This window comes from Rhinolophus sinicus, linkage group LG05, assembly GCF_036562045.2.
Source record: "Rhinolophus sinicus isolate RSC01 linkage group LG05, ASM3656204v1, whole genome shotgun sequence".
Classification (NCBI taxonomy): Eukaryota; Metazoa; Chordata; class Mammalia; order Chiroptera; family Rhinolophidae; genus Rhinolophus; species Rhinolophus sinicus.
Window position 1 is genome coordinate 26,105,617 of NC_133755.1, and position 17,113 is coordinate 26,122,729.

A 17,113-nucleotide genomic window follows, 5' to 3' on the forward strand; every position below is an offset into this window, starting at 1 on the left:
CTTCAATTTTTACTCAAGATAATTTTCTTAAACCTGCTAATAAAATCAGTGGGTCTAAATTAATTGATTTGATCAAAAAAAAAAGAATGTACCATATTAAAAACTAGTATAATTTTAACTAATGAATTTCACACTTATTTACAAAATATTTACCTTTAAGTCTTAAGCTAAATAGTTACTCAACATTTTCACTCTTACGAAATTATGTAAACCTGAAGTTGCTTCTAATAGCTGTGTTCATTTCAATTTTTTAAAGTTAACTACAAAGTAAGTCCAGTTAATTCTCCAGTTCTACTTGCTATCCCTTACTCTTGATTTCAATTGACAGGTCCAGGGAAGAGGGGGTGGCCTGATCCAGGGACAATGAAGATGCAATGTTGAAGAATAAGCTGGAGGAGAGAAGCAACAGGCACCATGGAAAAAACCAAAACAAAGCAAGGTTAGATTTTTTTCCTATGTCTTGCTTTAGGGCTCAGTATTTAAGAAATGTAGGTTGTAGTCTTGTCTTGCTATTGTCTCAAAGCATGGAAACCATGTTAACTTGACTATTCTCATTTCCTTATGACAATATGATGATCATGAAGAGCACAGACTTTGTGCTGGAGAAATAGAAAATGCTGTACATATAATTTGGTCTGAGTAGTTATCTTACTTTTCTTAGCAATGACATTAGGATTGCCTCAGAACAACCTGCTCAGGAAGGCCAAAATGCAGATTCAATGAGTAGATATCCAACACTTTCCAGGCTGGCCTAGACATACGGACTTTCTCTTTCAAACTTTACCATATAAAATCAACCATATATAAGTGGGTTTCTGTTATCAGCTCCAATTTACAGATGAGGAGACAGTAATTGAGAAGCCAGGCTACAGTGCAAAATGTCAAAGTTCGATCTGAGAGCCTGGTCTCTGTACCCAAGTACTGATTCTTGCCATGATTCTTGCCATGATCCCAGGCTGTTGGGACAGCATAAAGTGGGCTAAGTAATCATTGCTCAAGCGTATGTGGGAAGTTTGGGTACTCTCCAGCCATCTGGGCTTGATAGGGACAGCCTTCTGTGTGTATAAGTTCTGCACTGAGGCTATGTACTATTTATGAACTTAACATGGTTAAGAAAAGGTTTCCTGTACCAGCATGTCTTAGGAGAACAATACACACATCCACACAATCTAATGTTTGCAACCATGGCTTTTATGTGTAACTGCTTAATTCATACAATGGGATACACGGAGATGTAGCCAAATGGACGAGCCAAGAGCTGCATGTTTTACATGAAGTGCGTTGTCTTCACAGCTAACCAGTGTGGTTCTGAAAGGTACATTCTAGGCCAACCTTTTTTCTCCCTGGGTTGTAAATGGTTTTTTATAAACTACTCCTTCCTTTGTGTTTGGCTCGTGTTTCACAATCTCTAGTATTGACAAGGCTGTTTTCTTTCTGCTGGCATCCTTCCCAGACCCTTTCCATTTATAATTCCCTTCTATCAATCCTTTTGCCCAGGAGAACAGCAAGACTCCTTTAGCTGATCTGGGCAGTGACAGGAGAGCAGTTTAGAAGTTTGGCAAGATCAGAGACAGAAGTAGGGGTATTTCAAGCAGGTTTCCGGAGAACAATAGAGTGATAACTGGGCAGGTGCCAGGCCAAGCGCACCCTTCCTGACTATAGAATCAGCCCATCCGGTAAACTTCACTCAGCCCCAAGAACACAAGGGAGACCCTCCATGCGCACTGCCTCCTGGCTAATTAATGATTGCTAATCATACAGTTTGGTTGAGAAACACCCCCCACCCTGGTAGAACATGGTTTTCTACTACAAGTGTTATATCAGGTACATATGATTTAGTTATTAAGATGTGACTATAAAATCACTACAGCAGTTTATGTTTTGTTCTTGTTAAATCATTGGTTCCCAGTCATACAGGCATGGATTTAGGATCCTATAAATCCCCTTTCTCCCTGTATGTGTCTGAAGAGGATAGGGACAGAATGAGTCATGTTGATTAAACAAAGCTCTTTCTCCCTACAGGAGAGAATGAACATATGCCAATGAATAATCCTTCCACACAGATCTACCAGGTAAAGACAAAGAGATTGTTTTGAACTGTCCTGTGTGTAACAGTAATGAGTGTCTTATACTTATAAACTTTTTAGTGCTCACAAATGCTTCCATATCTATCGTCGTATTTGTTCACTTAACAAGTTCACTGGATTTGAGATAGGCAGGGCAGAGAGCACCATTCCTACTGCACTTTCGAGAAAACTCATTATTATAGGACAACTCACCCAGTTTATAAAACACAGCCCACCGCTCCCACATCAACTATGTTTTCCTTGCCTGTTGCCACCGTCACTGGCCATTATACTGGGCAGTAACACTTCTGTCTGAGAGAAAGAGAGAGCAAGGTCTGTTTTTCTTAGTTTCCTATCTTAGCAGGGAGAATTGAGAGTTGAAAAGGGGTTAGCATTACATATGTTCAAATATGGTGATGAAAAAAAAAGTAAGCTCCTTTAAACAATGGGAATTGGATTTACAAGGAAGATAAAAAATTCTGGAAAACATTTTGTAATATGTTTGCAGTGAGGGTCTCATTGGGCTGCTTTGGCTCTCTAAATAGTATTTACTTGGCTTCTATCATCCAATTGTAAATTTAAAGTAAATTTATGTCCTTAAAAGTCATGGAATTTTATTCAGACATAATTTGTAATGTGAAAAAGCAGCTTGGGCTAGGGAAACCCATGATATTCTCCAGAGTAAGACAGTGTTATCTGGAATACATGAGAAGGAAGAAAGAATTGATAGGGCATGGTGGAGGTTGGACAAAAAGGTGATTTCAAAGTTGGCTCTAAGGTTTTAAGCCCTGACAACCAGGAGAAAGAATGAGTGGTCTCCCGAAAGTGATATAGGAATTCAGAAGAACAGATAGTTTTGGGGAAATGTCATTTAGATTTGTTGAGTTCAAGTGACAGTAAAGTGAAAATAACAACTAGTTGCCAGAAATATCATGCAAGAGATTATTGGTGTGAACCCAAACAGGGCAAGCCAGCACAGGATTATGTGAACATTTTTAATCATGTTGCTCCTAAACCCAGACGGGCAATGTGGGGGGATGGAGGAAACAGTCTCATTTCAACGTAATGCCTATTTATTGAACAGTTACTATGTGCAAAGTTTACTGCTTGGCCTAATGGGAGATTAAACAGACATTCTCACTGAGTTTCAAGTGTCGTGGCAAACACATACAATAAATAGCTCATACAAAAAAGGCTGTTGGAAGGATTACAACAGAAGCATTGATAAAAGTCTATGGGATATGGGAGAGGATGAATTAATATGGACTGAAGGACTTGAACCAGGCATTTAAGGACAAGTTGATCATTTGGTAAGTGGATATGGGGAAGGGTATTTCAGGCAGAGGGACTAGCTTGTACAAGGGCCTGGCAACAGAAGAGTGTCTTCTCAGTGCTGATTTGATGTCTCTCTTGTCCAAGACCTCCAAATGCCTTCCCAGCCCACCTCCCCTATATTAACGTCTGACCCGTGCATGGCATTTCAATGAGGGTGAGTGTCTCTTTAAACTCAGGTATGATTTAAAGTCTGTTACAGATTTTATGTAGGTCACTCCCTGAATGTTGGCTAAATATAGCTGCAGTGGGGGTGGCCTCATTCTCTTACTGTATCACAAATCCAAGTACATCTGTTCACAGTGGAACAAATGAAGCAGTGGAAGTGAAGTTGGTCTATATGACCTCTGAGATGCTGTGATTATAACCCCATCCTTGCTTTAAAAGAACGCTGTCTAAGCCCCAGTTTGTTTACTCCAAGCAACATTTAACCAAAAGAAGACGAAGGAGGAGAAGTAAAGAAAGAAGAAGAGGAAGAGGAAGGAGGGAAGCAGGGAGAGGTTCACTATAATAGAATACAATCTACACAAAAAAGGGAGAGCAAAATATGACATTTGAAGCAAAATATGACATTTCAGCCACTCTCTATCTTCTTATTTTCTTGATAGACCCCCATCCCTACTTGACATTATAGTAAATATTAACTTGTTTGTTTTTTAATTGTCTTTCTCTAGAATGTACGCTGCAAGGGCAGGGATTTAGTGCATTTTGCTCTGTTGTATTCTCAGCATAAAGTTCAGTACCTGGAATATAAAAATATTCAATAAATATTAGTTGAATTAATGGACTATCTGTAAGGTGTGTATATTGCTTTGAGCCAAGAGGTTTGATGCAGCCATTCAGTCTGGTACCAAATGGTGTTTGGAAATTGTCTGGTTCTTTGGGGAAAAAAAGAATAGATTTTCACTTCATACCCTAATCAAAATAACTCTAAAGTGGATTAAAGGATTAAATATAAAAAATAAAACCATAAACATTTAGAATTAGTGAATATTTTGTCTCTGGATGTGAAATGTCTAAGTAAAAAAAAGCATCGGAAGAAATGACAATGGAAAAAGTTAGAGTTCATCCACATCACAATTAAAAATTTTTCCAAGGCAAATATATTTTCAATAAATTCAAAGGCAAATAACAAAATTAGAAAAATCCTTACAAAAATATTACAAAGGTTTAAATATATATAATAGAAATCAATAAAAAAGAAAACTTCTGAGACCTCAGAAGAATATGGGCAAAGAACAAAAAAAAGTTACCAAAGTGAAATTACATATGAGAAGAAAAGGTTCAGCTCAAAAAAACAATGATTAAAACAAAGATTATTATTTTTTGACTACCTAATTAAAAAGTAATAAAATAATTAATAACAGTTAATTCTGATGAATGTGTGTAAATTGGTGGAAACTTTTACGACAATTATTAGTTAAAATGTAGTAAAAGTGTTAGAATGTTCATACCCCCACTTGAATCCCTGTTCTTTGGATGGATTTGACCTCCTTGGTAAAAGTAATTAGGTCACAGACACCAACAGGAGAATGAGCACTACCATCTCCCAATTCATTCCAGGTAGAATTATTGCCAGATCAGGCGAATCAGTTTGGATACAATGACTGCTCCTTAGCGCAGTATATTTTCTTTTATTTGAACCCACATCTGTTTTTCACTCATCCTTTGTCCACTGTACATAGCCCTCTCAAAGTCCACCCCAATCTCTTTTTCAGAGTCAGACTGGGTTGCTTTATCCCTGATTACTTCATTTTGCATATGGATTTTAAAATTATGATTCCATTAACATGAGAATTGGTGGAGGGTCCCACAATTACAGCAACAGATGGGATACCTGCACAATTTAGTCCTAGCTCAACTCTTACATTAAAGATTTGAACTCCAACTGTGTTTTTGGCTGACTTGCAGCCTTAGGAATGAAAACACTGCAGCTTCCTCCATTTATGTTATCTATGTTTCATATATCTTATCCAAGACATATTTTCTAAATACACTAATTCAGGACATTACACATCATACACTAAGTTTTTAAGAATATACAACCATATTATTATAACTTTCAAACCCTCTGATCCAATATATTCATATTTTGTATACATTCTTATTAATTAATTGAATATATTGTCTCTCTCCAATACAGTGGGTTTTCCTTTGGGTTAAATATTACCTAACAGCCTTTGACTCACAGTAATTTCATATTTAGGAATTTATTCTAAGGAAATAATCTGAAATTCATACAAAGCTTAAAATAAAAAGCATAATATATCAGCATTATTTATAATATCAAAAAATTACAAACAACGTAAATTTCCAACAAGAGTGAATGGGTAGCTAAACTCTGGCACACGCATAGGATGGAATATTATGTAGTCATTAAAAATAGACACTTAGAAAAATGTTGAAGGATATGGGAAAAGGCTTATAAGAATGTTAGGCAAAAAGGGGAGAGCAGAATCAAAAGGTATCTGCAGTGTGATTTCAACCACATAAATATCTGTATGTATATGCATTGAACAAAACAGAAGGAAATACGCCTAAACATTATGGTTATTAAACATTAAAGTAATGAGATTTGTGGTGATTCTCTTTTTTATTTTTCTCTGTAATGAAAATAATTTAAGAAAAAAAGTTATGTGCCAAAAGGACCTCTAATTGAAAAACTATGGGAACCAGTCCTACAGTAATAGGTTTCATCATTAAAACTGCCATTGAAAGTTTTCTAGGATTTGTAAGTCCTGTCTGAGCCTCGCTCTCCTTTTACCATTGAAGAATGTCTTCGACCACTAGAGAAGGTAACTCTACTAGGCCTGCGGTGCATCCAGGATCAATAAGATCAATTTCGGGCATACCAGGCTTCCTACCAGCTTCAACAGCACCCTGTAAGAATGACTTTAAGGGTCAACTTCTGCAGGGAGTGTAGAGAAGTAGATTTGGGAAATTTACTCTTGACTGTTCAAATACCTTCCTCCCCACTTTGTGTTTTAAACCATTGCATTCCTGGGGATTATTAAAGAGGCCTATCATTGAGGAGATGACGCTGGCAGGAAAACCATGTTTCTTTTGTAGCAACCCTGGTTAAGGGGGAAGCCAAAACAATTACCCTTGCATCCTTGCCATCAGGTGCTACCTCAAAACGCCTGGGTTTTTGCTCTTATAGAGACTTTAGCCAGGTGTCATAGGATTTTGGCATGTCTTGTGCAGGTTTCTCAAATGTTGACATTCATGAGTTTGCAGAATTCTCAAGGCACAGGCCCAGTCTCCTGAATTTGTCTCATAGTAGCTTTATGACTTTGATAATGGGACAGAAAAGAAGGACAAGTCTGTGTAAAAAACAAGTTGAAAAAACTTGCATACTTTATGAAAATTTAGTGTGAGGCATCTTTGGTAAAAAAAAAATAAATTGGAAGACATTGACTAAAATTCATCTTATGAAGAGTTAAGAAGCCAAGAAAGTAAGAAAATTGAGAGAAAGAGCAGAAAATAGGAAGAATTCGAACTCCTCTCCCCTAATTCTTTAAGCCTAAGATGCCCTCTGTGGTACCCTAGGCTTCGAAGTACAAGTCTTCCCTGAACCTGCCTCCAGTGGGAGCCCGCCTCCAGCGGCAGGATGGAGGGATCATAACCTCTCTAGAAAATCTTCATGAAAAAATCAACGAGATGAGGAACGTGTTCAGCTCGCTGGAGAACAAGGTAGACACCCATTTCTAATCCTTCGGGTGGGCTGTGGGCTGTTGAATAAGAAAGCTGAAGAGAGAGCAGAAAAAAGATATTACGTCCATGTCTTTAGAGTATTTTCATTCACAAAGAAATGGCCAGTTGGTACTGGAAAACCAGTCTGTAGCAACCACAGATACTAAGGACCGCGAGCACCCTAAAAGCGACCTGCTGTCTCAGGTGTGTGATTGCACTCCCTGTGGGGTCCACCCCCTGGTGGATCAGTGGTTGTGAAGCTGCTTACAAAGCAGTAGTGTTACTTCAGTGGCGGGGACCTAAGGGGCTCAGAGTAATACATATGTAGGAAATGGGCTCACAGCTCAAAATGGTCTCAAAATTCTCAAAGTCCCTATATAAACTGGCTGTTAGAAAAACATTTTGGTAGTTCTTAATTTTTTGAAAGCTGAGGTTCTACAGGTGAGGAAAACTCCTTTCCTCTAGGAATCTGCTTGCTGCCTTTTGGCTCCTGGGGAAAACTCCACATATCACCTAAGGGAGCAGTGATGATGAAACCTATTTCTGTAGGATACTGGTTCCCTTATTTTTTTAAAGCAGAAACCTGCATGACTTTCAGAGCACCTGAATGAATGTCAGGTTTTCTTCCTTCAGTTTTGAAAATTGCATAACTTTTGTTATGGTATTATACAAGGTGTGACAATTAAGTTCGCAAACTCATCCTAGAAAAAGTGCTATATACTTGACTATCACTATTGTCACCTTCAAAGTACTTCCCTTGGGAAGCTACGCACTGACACCAGCGCCTAGTCCACCCTTCAAAGCAATTTGGAATTCTTTTTCTAGAACGGCTATCAGAGCTGTCGTCATATTACTCTCGATGTCCTGAATGTCATCAAAATGTCTTCCTTTCAATATTTCCTTTATTTTTGGGTAAAGAAAGAAGTCATTGGGGGCCAGATCAGGTGAGTAGGGAGGATGTTTCAATACAGTTATTTGTTTACTGGCTAAAAACTCCCTCACAGACAGTGCCTGTGAGCTGGTGCATTGTCGTGATGCAAGAGCCATGAATTGTTGGCAAAAAGTTCAGGTTGTCTAACTTTTTCACGCAGCCTTTTCAGCACTTCCAAAAAGTAAACTTGGTTAACTAACTGTCCAGTTGATACAAATTCATAATGAATAATCTCTCTCATATCAAAAAAAGTTAGTAACATCGTTGCAACAAGTTTACAAACTTAATTGTCCACCTCGTATAGTTGTGAATTCTGTTTATTTTGGTCATAGAAGATGAATTTACATAATGAGAATTACCAGATCAAAAACAGTTGATCTGGTGATTTTAATCCATCATGATGACTGAATTAGGACATGTGCTGAAATTCATCATAAAGATTAATTAAAATGAATTGGAATGAAAAACAGTTTGCTCATGTTGTTTCCCAGTCTTCTGGTCCCAAACACTTGACAGGCCCTGATTTTTTCTCTCTTTGGTTCCTCTTATTTCTCCCTACTCCCTGTTCTCGAAAGAAACCTTTGTGAAGCACAAACCCTATATTTTAAAAATGTGGTATAGGAGACTAAGTCATTGTATAGTGGGAGATGCCATTGCAAGTTGGAATCATTTGGACAACCAGATTCCAAAATGTTTAGAAATACACACTTGAAAGAATTTTGTTAAGGTACCTGGATTTTAATTTCTATCTATTTAAAATCAGAATACTTGGTGGACAATTTTAATTACAGAATGAACCTTCTAATAATTCTGTTTTAAAGAGAGACCTGAAGCTAAGAGTTCTTCTATTTGGCAGAGTGTAAGATCATAAATGTTAAGAAAATAATGTCATCTTATTGTTATTCTTAACTTCCTGTCTGTTGAAAATGTCTTTTTTTCATTTGTTCAATAAATAAAACAACTTTAGAAGTGCTCCATTTTCTCCACATTTCTGTTTGCGCTGAACTTTTTGATTTGCCACTTAAAAGGAGAGAATTAAAATGTCTTGAAAACCTTCTACTGTGTACCTAATATGGGCTGGGACAGGCACCTTACTTACATTTATTTGTTTTATTCTCAAAATGGCCCTGTAAAACAGGTGTTACTAGAGTTATTTTATGGCTGAGGAAACTGCTCTGAAGAGGTTAACCAACTTGCCTTAGGCCTTAGTACTTGTGGAAGAGCAGTAGGGTTTGCACCCTAGCTGACTCCAGAATTGACCACCTTTTCATGGTATGGAAGTTGACAACAGAAGGTTACTGTGTGCACTCCTACAAGACCAGACTTGACTGCTAAAGAGGATTCATATCACTACCAACAACCTGCTGAGTTCCTACCATTGTAGAGATTTCTATGCCTTCCTTGTGGATTACAGCACACTGCCAATGAAAATGCCATTTTCTCCTTTTTCATGATAGCATCAAAGAATATAAAATTAAAAAAAAACAAACAAAAAACTTCCCTTTCCAAGAAATTCTCAGATATGCTTAGTTATTACTCATTTTATCATTTAAATTTTTAAGGAAAAAAACAAGACTTTCTTCATCTTCTCCTAACAACCAGGGATAATATGACCCAGCCCTTCTTTCATGGAATTTGAAGAGTTATGGGATCAAGACTGTCTTTCACAAGCATATGTTACTTTTCAAGTAAATCTCATTTTAATCAAAGGTGTTAGAATAAATAGTAGATTGCAGATACACTTGTAACCTAGTTACTTGCTTTGTTGTCACTATCAAGCTTCAGCATGTGCTGTATAAATAGACCCTCTTTTCCCTAGATGAATGGGGCCAACATTGCCTTAAATTGTCGAAACTTCCGTCTACCGGGAAGTGAGGTCTGTAAATTTTCAAGAACCTGGTTTCTCAAACAAAAAGAAAAATTCAAGGGGTCAATGGTACTATGTACAATTATTTATAGCAAATTGAATTCAGTCTTTGTGTATTATTTAGTTGCAGGCCCTAGCGTCTGAACTTAAAACTGGCTTCACAGAAGCAATGCAAGAACTGTCAAGAATTCAACATGGAGAATATGCTTTGGAAGAGAAGGTTAAGAGCTGCAAATGTTCTATGGAAGAAAAAGTTACTGAGATGAAAAATTCATTAAACTATTTCAAGGTAGGCCCCTCTTCTACTTCCCTGCTGAAGAAAGAACTAGAAAACATGTTTTTTTCGCATAGTAGCCAAATAAATATAAGAATCTTCCCTCTGGCTCATTTACTAATTATCATGGGAAAATACCTATTTTGTTTTTCTTTCTTGGATCTTTGTGTTAAAATTAGAGGCCAAAATGGAAGTAAATTTTTCACCATTCATTCATTCAACAAATACGTATTAAAAGCTTACTGTGTACTAGATACTATTATGTTATATACTTTTACCTCATATTCCAGATTAAATACATATTGATTCTTATTTTTTAGGAAGAGCTGAGCAATGCCATGTCAATGATCCAGGCCATCACTTCCAAACAAGAAGAAATGCAACAGAAAATTGAACAGCTTCAACAGGAGAAGCGAAGAGAATCTCGAAAAGTGAAAGCCAAGTGAGTTTCTTACCAAAAAAACTGACCAAAGGCAAACCCAGAAGCAGTAACTTGTACAGACAGAGGCACAGAGAACCCCTTCCTCACTGTCAATATGTAGCTAGCTGGCCACTGGGATTCATGGTTCAGCATGTGATAGAGGGAACAGAGCCACACAAGCTGGTTAATACTAAAAATGGATGGTAACTAATACATGGAAAATGCACTTTATATAATAGGAAGTAAAATGAAAATTGTATGAAATGGCATGTAGAATGTTATTTCAACTGTAACAACATATAATATAATAATTAGAAATACGTTTTAAAATAATGATTGTTGTGTTAAGATAATAGAGTCACCAGTGTTTTTTTCTTATCATTATTAGTTTTCTAAAATTTCTCTCATGGCACTATTATTTTACTTCTACCATGGAAAACAAATTTATGTTAAACGGTGTATCAACCAGGTTGACCCAAGTGAAGTTTTACCACTAAATATATGTACTCTTATTATTGTATGCTTTTTGATATTATCAAACTTAAAATAGAAATACGGCAATAATATTTGTGTGACCCTGAAGAACATTTATGGTTTTCAGTTGAAGACCTGATGTTTCCTGGTACCTTTGTATTGCTTTGTTAAGCAAATGTTTATCATCCCAAGCAAATTGTCACCACTGCAAACTCTGTAAAGACCTGATGACAGGGAAGCCAGTAACAGAAAAATAAGAATGTAGCCTTTACAATTAGAAGGTGACTAATAGATATTTAAACTTTTTCTCCAGTTTTGGTGATGAATTAATGAAGTTGCTAATATTTGACCATATTTAATTCACAAAAACAACAATTTTGTATGGTTCAACCTAATAATTCAGAAATTTTCTTGAATTTTTCTGAACTCAATCTCTTCCTAACCCATCAGGTATTAAGACCTTTTGCTTTCCTTCCCTAGGAAAACTCAGAAGGAAGAACACGGCTCACAGGCTGGGCCTGCTCAAGCACAAGGAAGTCCTTTCCGTTCAATCAATATCCCTGAGCCTGTTCTTCCAAGTGAAGACTTTACAAACCTTATGCCCTCTCAGGCCTATGAAAAAGGTACAGTTCACAAATCATATTGAATTAGTGAAGCATTTTTTCCTTGGTTCCTAGGGCTTAAGTAATAGTAAGAATGGGCCTACTTCCTCCATCCTTACTAGAGGAAAATGGTGCATTGCTCAGAATTTTCCCTCTTTGTCTGGAATTTAGAAGAAGAATCCAGAAGATCTGAGAGGCCAGGAGAGTCTCCCCAATTTTAAAGTATTATCTTTTTCGGGAAAATACTCATCTGGGTATTCAAAATTTAAAATGGGTTAGAAATACTTTGTTGCACAACCGGGAGAAAAGTATTTAAAAAATTATTCTCTCTAATAAATCATTTTATTTTCCACATTACTTTCTCAATCCTTGTCTCTCTGCATAGACATTTTAAAAATAGCTGTATTCTTAGCATATATAATATTGTGTGTTGTGCTTTTTTTTCAGCAAAGGTTTTACTGATATGAGAAAGTCATAGCTGCCCTAACTGGCAGGCAGTGATGTCAGTGGCAGTCTAACTTTGTATTCCTTTTTCTCTGGGAAATCACATCTGGTGCTGTCTGTGGTCTCAAACAGTCACCAGCCACACCCCTGGTCTGAGGGATGTGAGAACAAATATTAGAAAGTTGCACTTGGGCGGGACTGAAGAAACTGCCTTTCCAAGGGATATCCCAGTTTCTGTTAGTGACCTATGTTCAACTCAGGAAAAGAAACAAAACAAAAAATAATTGCTGCTTCTTTGTATCCTCAACAACATCTAGCAAACCACCTCTACACAGGATAATTAGTGTAGATTTTCACAATGTTTAGATGAGTTTTCCTCTTTTTCATGGTTGCATATAGAAAGTCTCCAAAAGAGGGTCAATGACTTCTTAACCAATTATAAAGTCGTCAAGGGCAGGACTGCTGGTTTGCTACCCTTATAGCTTAATGAACATATTGGCTCATATATTCAAAGACAATACATGTATTTTGAATAACTGAATTTAAAAATCTAAATCAAATGGCTTTTAATCAGTATTAACTTCAAAGTACAGATTTGCTTTTTAAAACTTTTTACCCATTTTGAGTAGCTATTTTAGAGGCTGATTGGTGCAGCCTGGGAAAACTCACTTGGTCCATCTTGGGAGAGGGTTCACGGCAGGTGGCTCTAGTTTCTTTGCTCTCTGTCATGAAGAGCATGACATAAAAGGATGGTCTTATTAGGGAAGAATACAGGATGGGCTTGGAAAGCAGAAGTCAGATCAATGCCAGTTCAGGGGCAACTGAACATATTCACAAGACAAAAGATTAAAAACTATATTTGCAAAGTGCCCAGATGGATTTAAATTAGCTGTTCAGAGGCAGCTTCTCCTCCTTTCTCTCTTATTTAGGAATGACTTATGTAACCGTTTATTCTACTGGGTAGCTGCAGAAATTAGGGAATAATGTGCCATAATAAGGCATTCTGGATATGATTGGTGGTAGGTGATGTTAAAATTCAGGGTCAAAGGACCAAACTTTCAGAAAGGGTTTCCTCACCCACTGTTAATTATGAAATGGTGCCCTCGAATTCAGTAGCTTAAAATAGCAAACATTCATTATGTCCCAGTTTCTCTGAGTCAGGAATCTGTACACAGCTTAGCTGGGTGCCTTTGGCTCAAGGTCTCTCATGAGGTTACAGTCAAGGTGTTGGCCATTCCACTACCTCCTTTTACCTTCCTTCTATCCATCCTTCCTTCCTTCTATCCATCCATATATCCATCCATCCACTCACCCCAGGCATGGATTTAGGTGGTGGGATACAGTAATGAACAAAATAACAACAATTCCTGCCCTCATGGAGCTTTTGTTCTGAAGGAGGCAGACAATGAACAAATACATAAAATATGTAGAATAAAATAAATAAAACATGTAGTATAAAAATAAAGAAACAAAGGTATAATTTTAGAGAGGGTGCCAGGTAAAAGACCTGAAGGAAGTGAAAGCTTACAGATAACAAGAGGAAGAAAGGGAACAGCCCAGTACCAAGGTCCTGGCAGGAACCTAACTGACATGTCCGAGGAATAGCAAGAAGACCAGCGATGCTACAGCAGAGTGAACAAGGGAGACAACAGGAGATACAGTTTAAAACAAGAAAGGAAACAGCAGGCAAAGCAGGGGGCAGATGTTTTAGGGTTTTATGATCATTATAAGGTCTTTGGCTCTTACACGGAAATGGAAAGCCATCGGAGGGCTAAGCAGAGGAGCAATGGGGTTTGATTTACATTTTAACAGCACCATTCTGGTTCATCTCATCAATACCCTCCTCACCATCACAGTTAAACAATAATTTAGCTCTTACTGTGCATGAGGTACCATTTTAAGCAATTACAAGTATTAACTGATTCAATTCTTATGGTAGTCTATGAGGTCAGTACCACTATTATATATATTTAACAAATGGGAAAATAGCACTTGCAACACTATGTTGTAATTTCCTTCCTTCCTTCCTATCTCCCTCCCTTCCCTTCCTCCCTTCCTTCCTTTTTTTTTTTTTTTTTTTTTTTACTGCTGTCTCCCCCAGTAAACTGTGAAGTCTGTGAGTCTGTCCCCAGTCCCTAGCTCACAGAAGGTGCCCAGGCCATGTTAGTAGAACAAAAACTGATCGAAAGCTTTCCTTTCTCTGCAGCCCAAGAGTCCAGATCCATGCATGTAGGAGATAGTAATGTGAAGGGAATGACGGGCCCCGGTAAGTGGCTCTTCTTTGTCTTTTCTTCTATCAATTCCACCCTTTTCCTTCTTTCACCTTCCCTACTTCTACTCTCTCAGTTTCAAACCAGTCATGAAAGAACTCAAGTAAAATAAAGCATGCTGGTTTTTAATATTCCAAAATATGTGCTAGAGTAGGTTGGTGATTCAGTTAAACCCAAGAACAGAGAAGGGATATGGGAGTTTACACAAAACCAGTATTCTTGGTTCTTTCTGGCTCCTTTCAATGACCAATAAACTAGCATTTGTTGAGCACTCACAGGTGTATGTAGCAGGACAGAAGTTTTCTACGGACCACATATTTTATAGCTTAATTTGAAAGTTATTTACTAAATAGACAATTCATCAGATTTTGTAGATTATTTCATGTTCCCTTACTTACTTACTTCTTCCTTTCTGCTGTTTACCATCATTACGACCAAGGAGGACAAGTTCCAAAAGAAGACATTGTCTTTGGCGCCTTCTTCCTTTTCTTTCTGTGTTTTCTTCTGAGTAGTGCTACAGGCACTTCATGTGCTCACCTGAAAGGAAGTAGATATGGGGAGTCAATACATACTGCTAGAAATCCATTGTATGATTTTATAAATTCATTTTTTAAAACTCCTTCTTTAGTAGAGACTATGTGCCAAGAGTAGACCAGAGAGAGGTGATCCTTTGCAACGGCAGAAACTATTACTCCTTCGTTGATATATTTCACCCTCAAAGGATAGTTGGACCCAAGCAGGAGCATAATATTTAAGAGTTAAGTTAGTAACAAATACAATTTAAAAAACAAACAAACTCAGATCTTGATTGCAAGTGTTATTTTTCAGGAATGAACCCAACAACTCCAGAAACAGAAGAAAACCTCAAGTCTTGCCTCACGGCTGATATCCAGTCTAAGGGCCACCTGCCGTCTGGCGTGTGGAGGCAGCCTAAGGATGGTAAAGAATGGGGTGAGGAATATGTCACCAAAGACCATCCAGATAAACTCAAGGAAGTCAGCCAGGGCAGACACAGCTCTTTGGAAAACGTTTTATGTGAAACCTCTTTAGCCGGTAAGTCCCAAGGGGGAATGCAGGCTGAAATTTTAAAGAACAGGACAGACCTAAGAGGTAGAATCCATACAATTTAAATTCAGTGGACATAAGAGACCACCTTGGCTCTGGTTTCCTTTTCAGATGAACAAACTAAAGCCTATAAAGGTGAAGGGACTCACCTGAGTCCACCTGGCTAGCTGAACTATCAACTTGAGTCTCGGTACCCATGACATTTAGTAATGCAGTGCTTTGGGGGAAAAAAGGCATAAGGATGGTGTAGAAGAGGCAGAATTTTGTGAAGGGCACTATTTAGTCAATGATGCGGAATCTTCAGTATATGAATCTTGTATCAGTAGTCTGATACCAAAATACTATACACTGCAACAAAGTCTGTCTTTCCTTCCCCCCTCCTTTTTACCTTCCTTTCTTTCCTTTAAATCATAAGTTGTTACTGAGTACTTTACTAAGTGTCAGACAATAGCATTTCTCTCCAACTATTTTGTAGGAGGTAATTTTAAAAAGTTAATTATTGTTAACAAATACATGAAGAATTAAAACAGTACTAAAAGGTTTATTATGAAGAGCAGCAGCAACCACTTTAAATTCTTTTAACGGTTTCTTCTGGTACTTGCTTCCATGTTTTAAAAAAAAGTTTATGCTATTTTTTTATCAGAACTTTATTGAGGGTTAATTTACATAGAGTAAAATTCACAAAGCTAAAGTTCAAGCTCGTTGACTTTTTATATATGTACCCCCCTTTGTGATTACTACCCAGATCAACATACACAATATTTCTATTATTCCAGAAAGTTCTCTCATGCACCCTTCCAGTCATTACCCACCCAAAGAACCACTATTCTGACTTCCGTCGCCATAAATTAGTTCTGTCTGTTGTTGAACTTCTTAAAAATGGAATAATACAATGTGTACTCTTTTGTGTCTGGCTTTCTCTCAACATAATGTGTTGTCTATAATTCATTCAGTAATTTATTCCTTTTAAAAAACCACATTGACCGAATTTACCACGTGTTTATCCATTCTCCTGTTGATGGCCATTTGGAGTATTTCCGGTTTAGGGCTATTATGAGTAAAACTGCTATGAATATTCTTGTACAAGCCTTTTTTTTTTTCTTTTTTAGATTATAGGATAGGATTACATTTAACTTTAAAAGGAAATATCAAGCAGTTTTCCAAAGTGGTTGGAACATTTTATACTTCCAGCAATGTCGGAGAGTACCACTTGCTTCTTATTCTTCCCAGTACTTAGTATGGTCAGTCTTTTTAATTTTAGCCATTCTCAAGGGTGTGTGCTGGTATCACATTGTAGTTTTAACTTGCACTTCTCTGGAGACTACTGATGTTAAGTGTCTTTTCATGTGCTTATTGGCTATTTGTATATCTTCTTTTATGAAGTGCCTATTTAAGTCCTTTGTCTAACTTTTAAATTGGGTCGTTTTTCTTTCTATTATCTATTAGTAGGATTTCTTAATATATTTTGGATCTGAGTTCTTTGTTAGATATATGTGCCATGATTATTTTATTCCAGTTTATGGCTTGCCTTTTAACTTTCTTAATAGTCTTTTGATGAACAGATGTTTTAATTTTGATGTTTATCAATTTAAAACTTTTAAAATAGATTGTGACTTACATGTAGTTCCAAGCAATCTTTGCCTATCCTAAGGTTGTGAAGATATTCTGCTATGT

General features: G+C 37.2%; 1 protein-coding gene and 1 long non-coding RNA gene across 14 annotated transcripts in view; one reads left to right on the forward strand and one right to left on the reverse strand.

Moving 5' to 3' along the window:
* The window catches only part of ARHGEF33 (Rho guanine nucleotide exchange factor 33), a 101,270-nt gene that overhangs the window by 22,440 nt on the left and 61,717 nt on the right, over window positions 1-17,113 (forward strand). For 11 of the 13 annotated variants that reach the window (XM_019742490.2, XM_074331907.1, XM_019742483.2 and 8 more), the window contains exons 3-10: window positions 329-439; window positions 2,023-2,072; window positions 6,948-7,091; window positions 10,014-10,178; window positions 10,484-10,605; window positions 11,539-11,681; window positions 14,311-14,370; window positions 15,203-15,427. In XM_019742490.2, coding sequence (XP_019598049.1) covers window positions 415-439; window positions 2,023-2,072; window positions 6,948-7,091; window positions 10,014-10,178; window positions 10,484-10,605; window positions 11,539-11,681; window positions 14,311-14,370; window positions 15,203-15,427 — 934 coding nt within the window. In that variant the 5' untranslated portion in view covers window positions 329-414. The remainder of the gene's footprint in view (window positions 1-328; window positions 440-2,022; window positions 2,073-6,947; window positions 7,092-10,013; window positions 10,179-10,483; window positions 10,606-11,538; window positions 11,682-14,310; window positions 14,371-15,202; window positions 15,428-17,113) is intronic. The other 2 variants (XM_019742547.2, XM_019742556.2) reach the window with 1 other exon arrangement.
* Window positions 1-17,113, reverse strand: part of LOC109453100 (uncharacterized) — a 44,682-nt gene that overhangs the window by 13,634 nt on the left and 13,935 nt on the right. The window contains exon 4 of the long non-coding RNA XR_002138242.2: window positions 14,777-14,911. This is a non-coding gene — a long non-coding RNA (uncharacterized LOC109453100). The remainder of the gene's footprint in view (window positions 1-14,776; window positions 14,912-17,113) is intronic.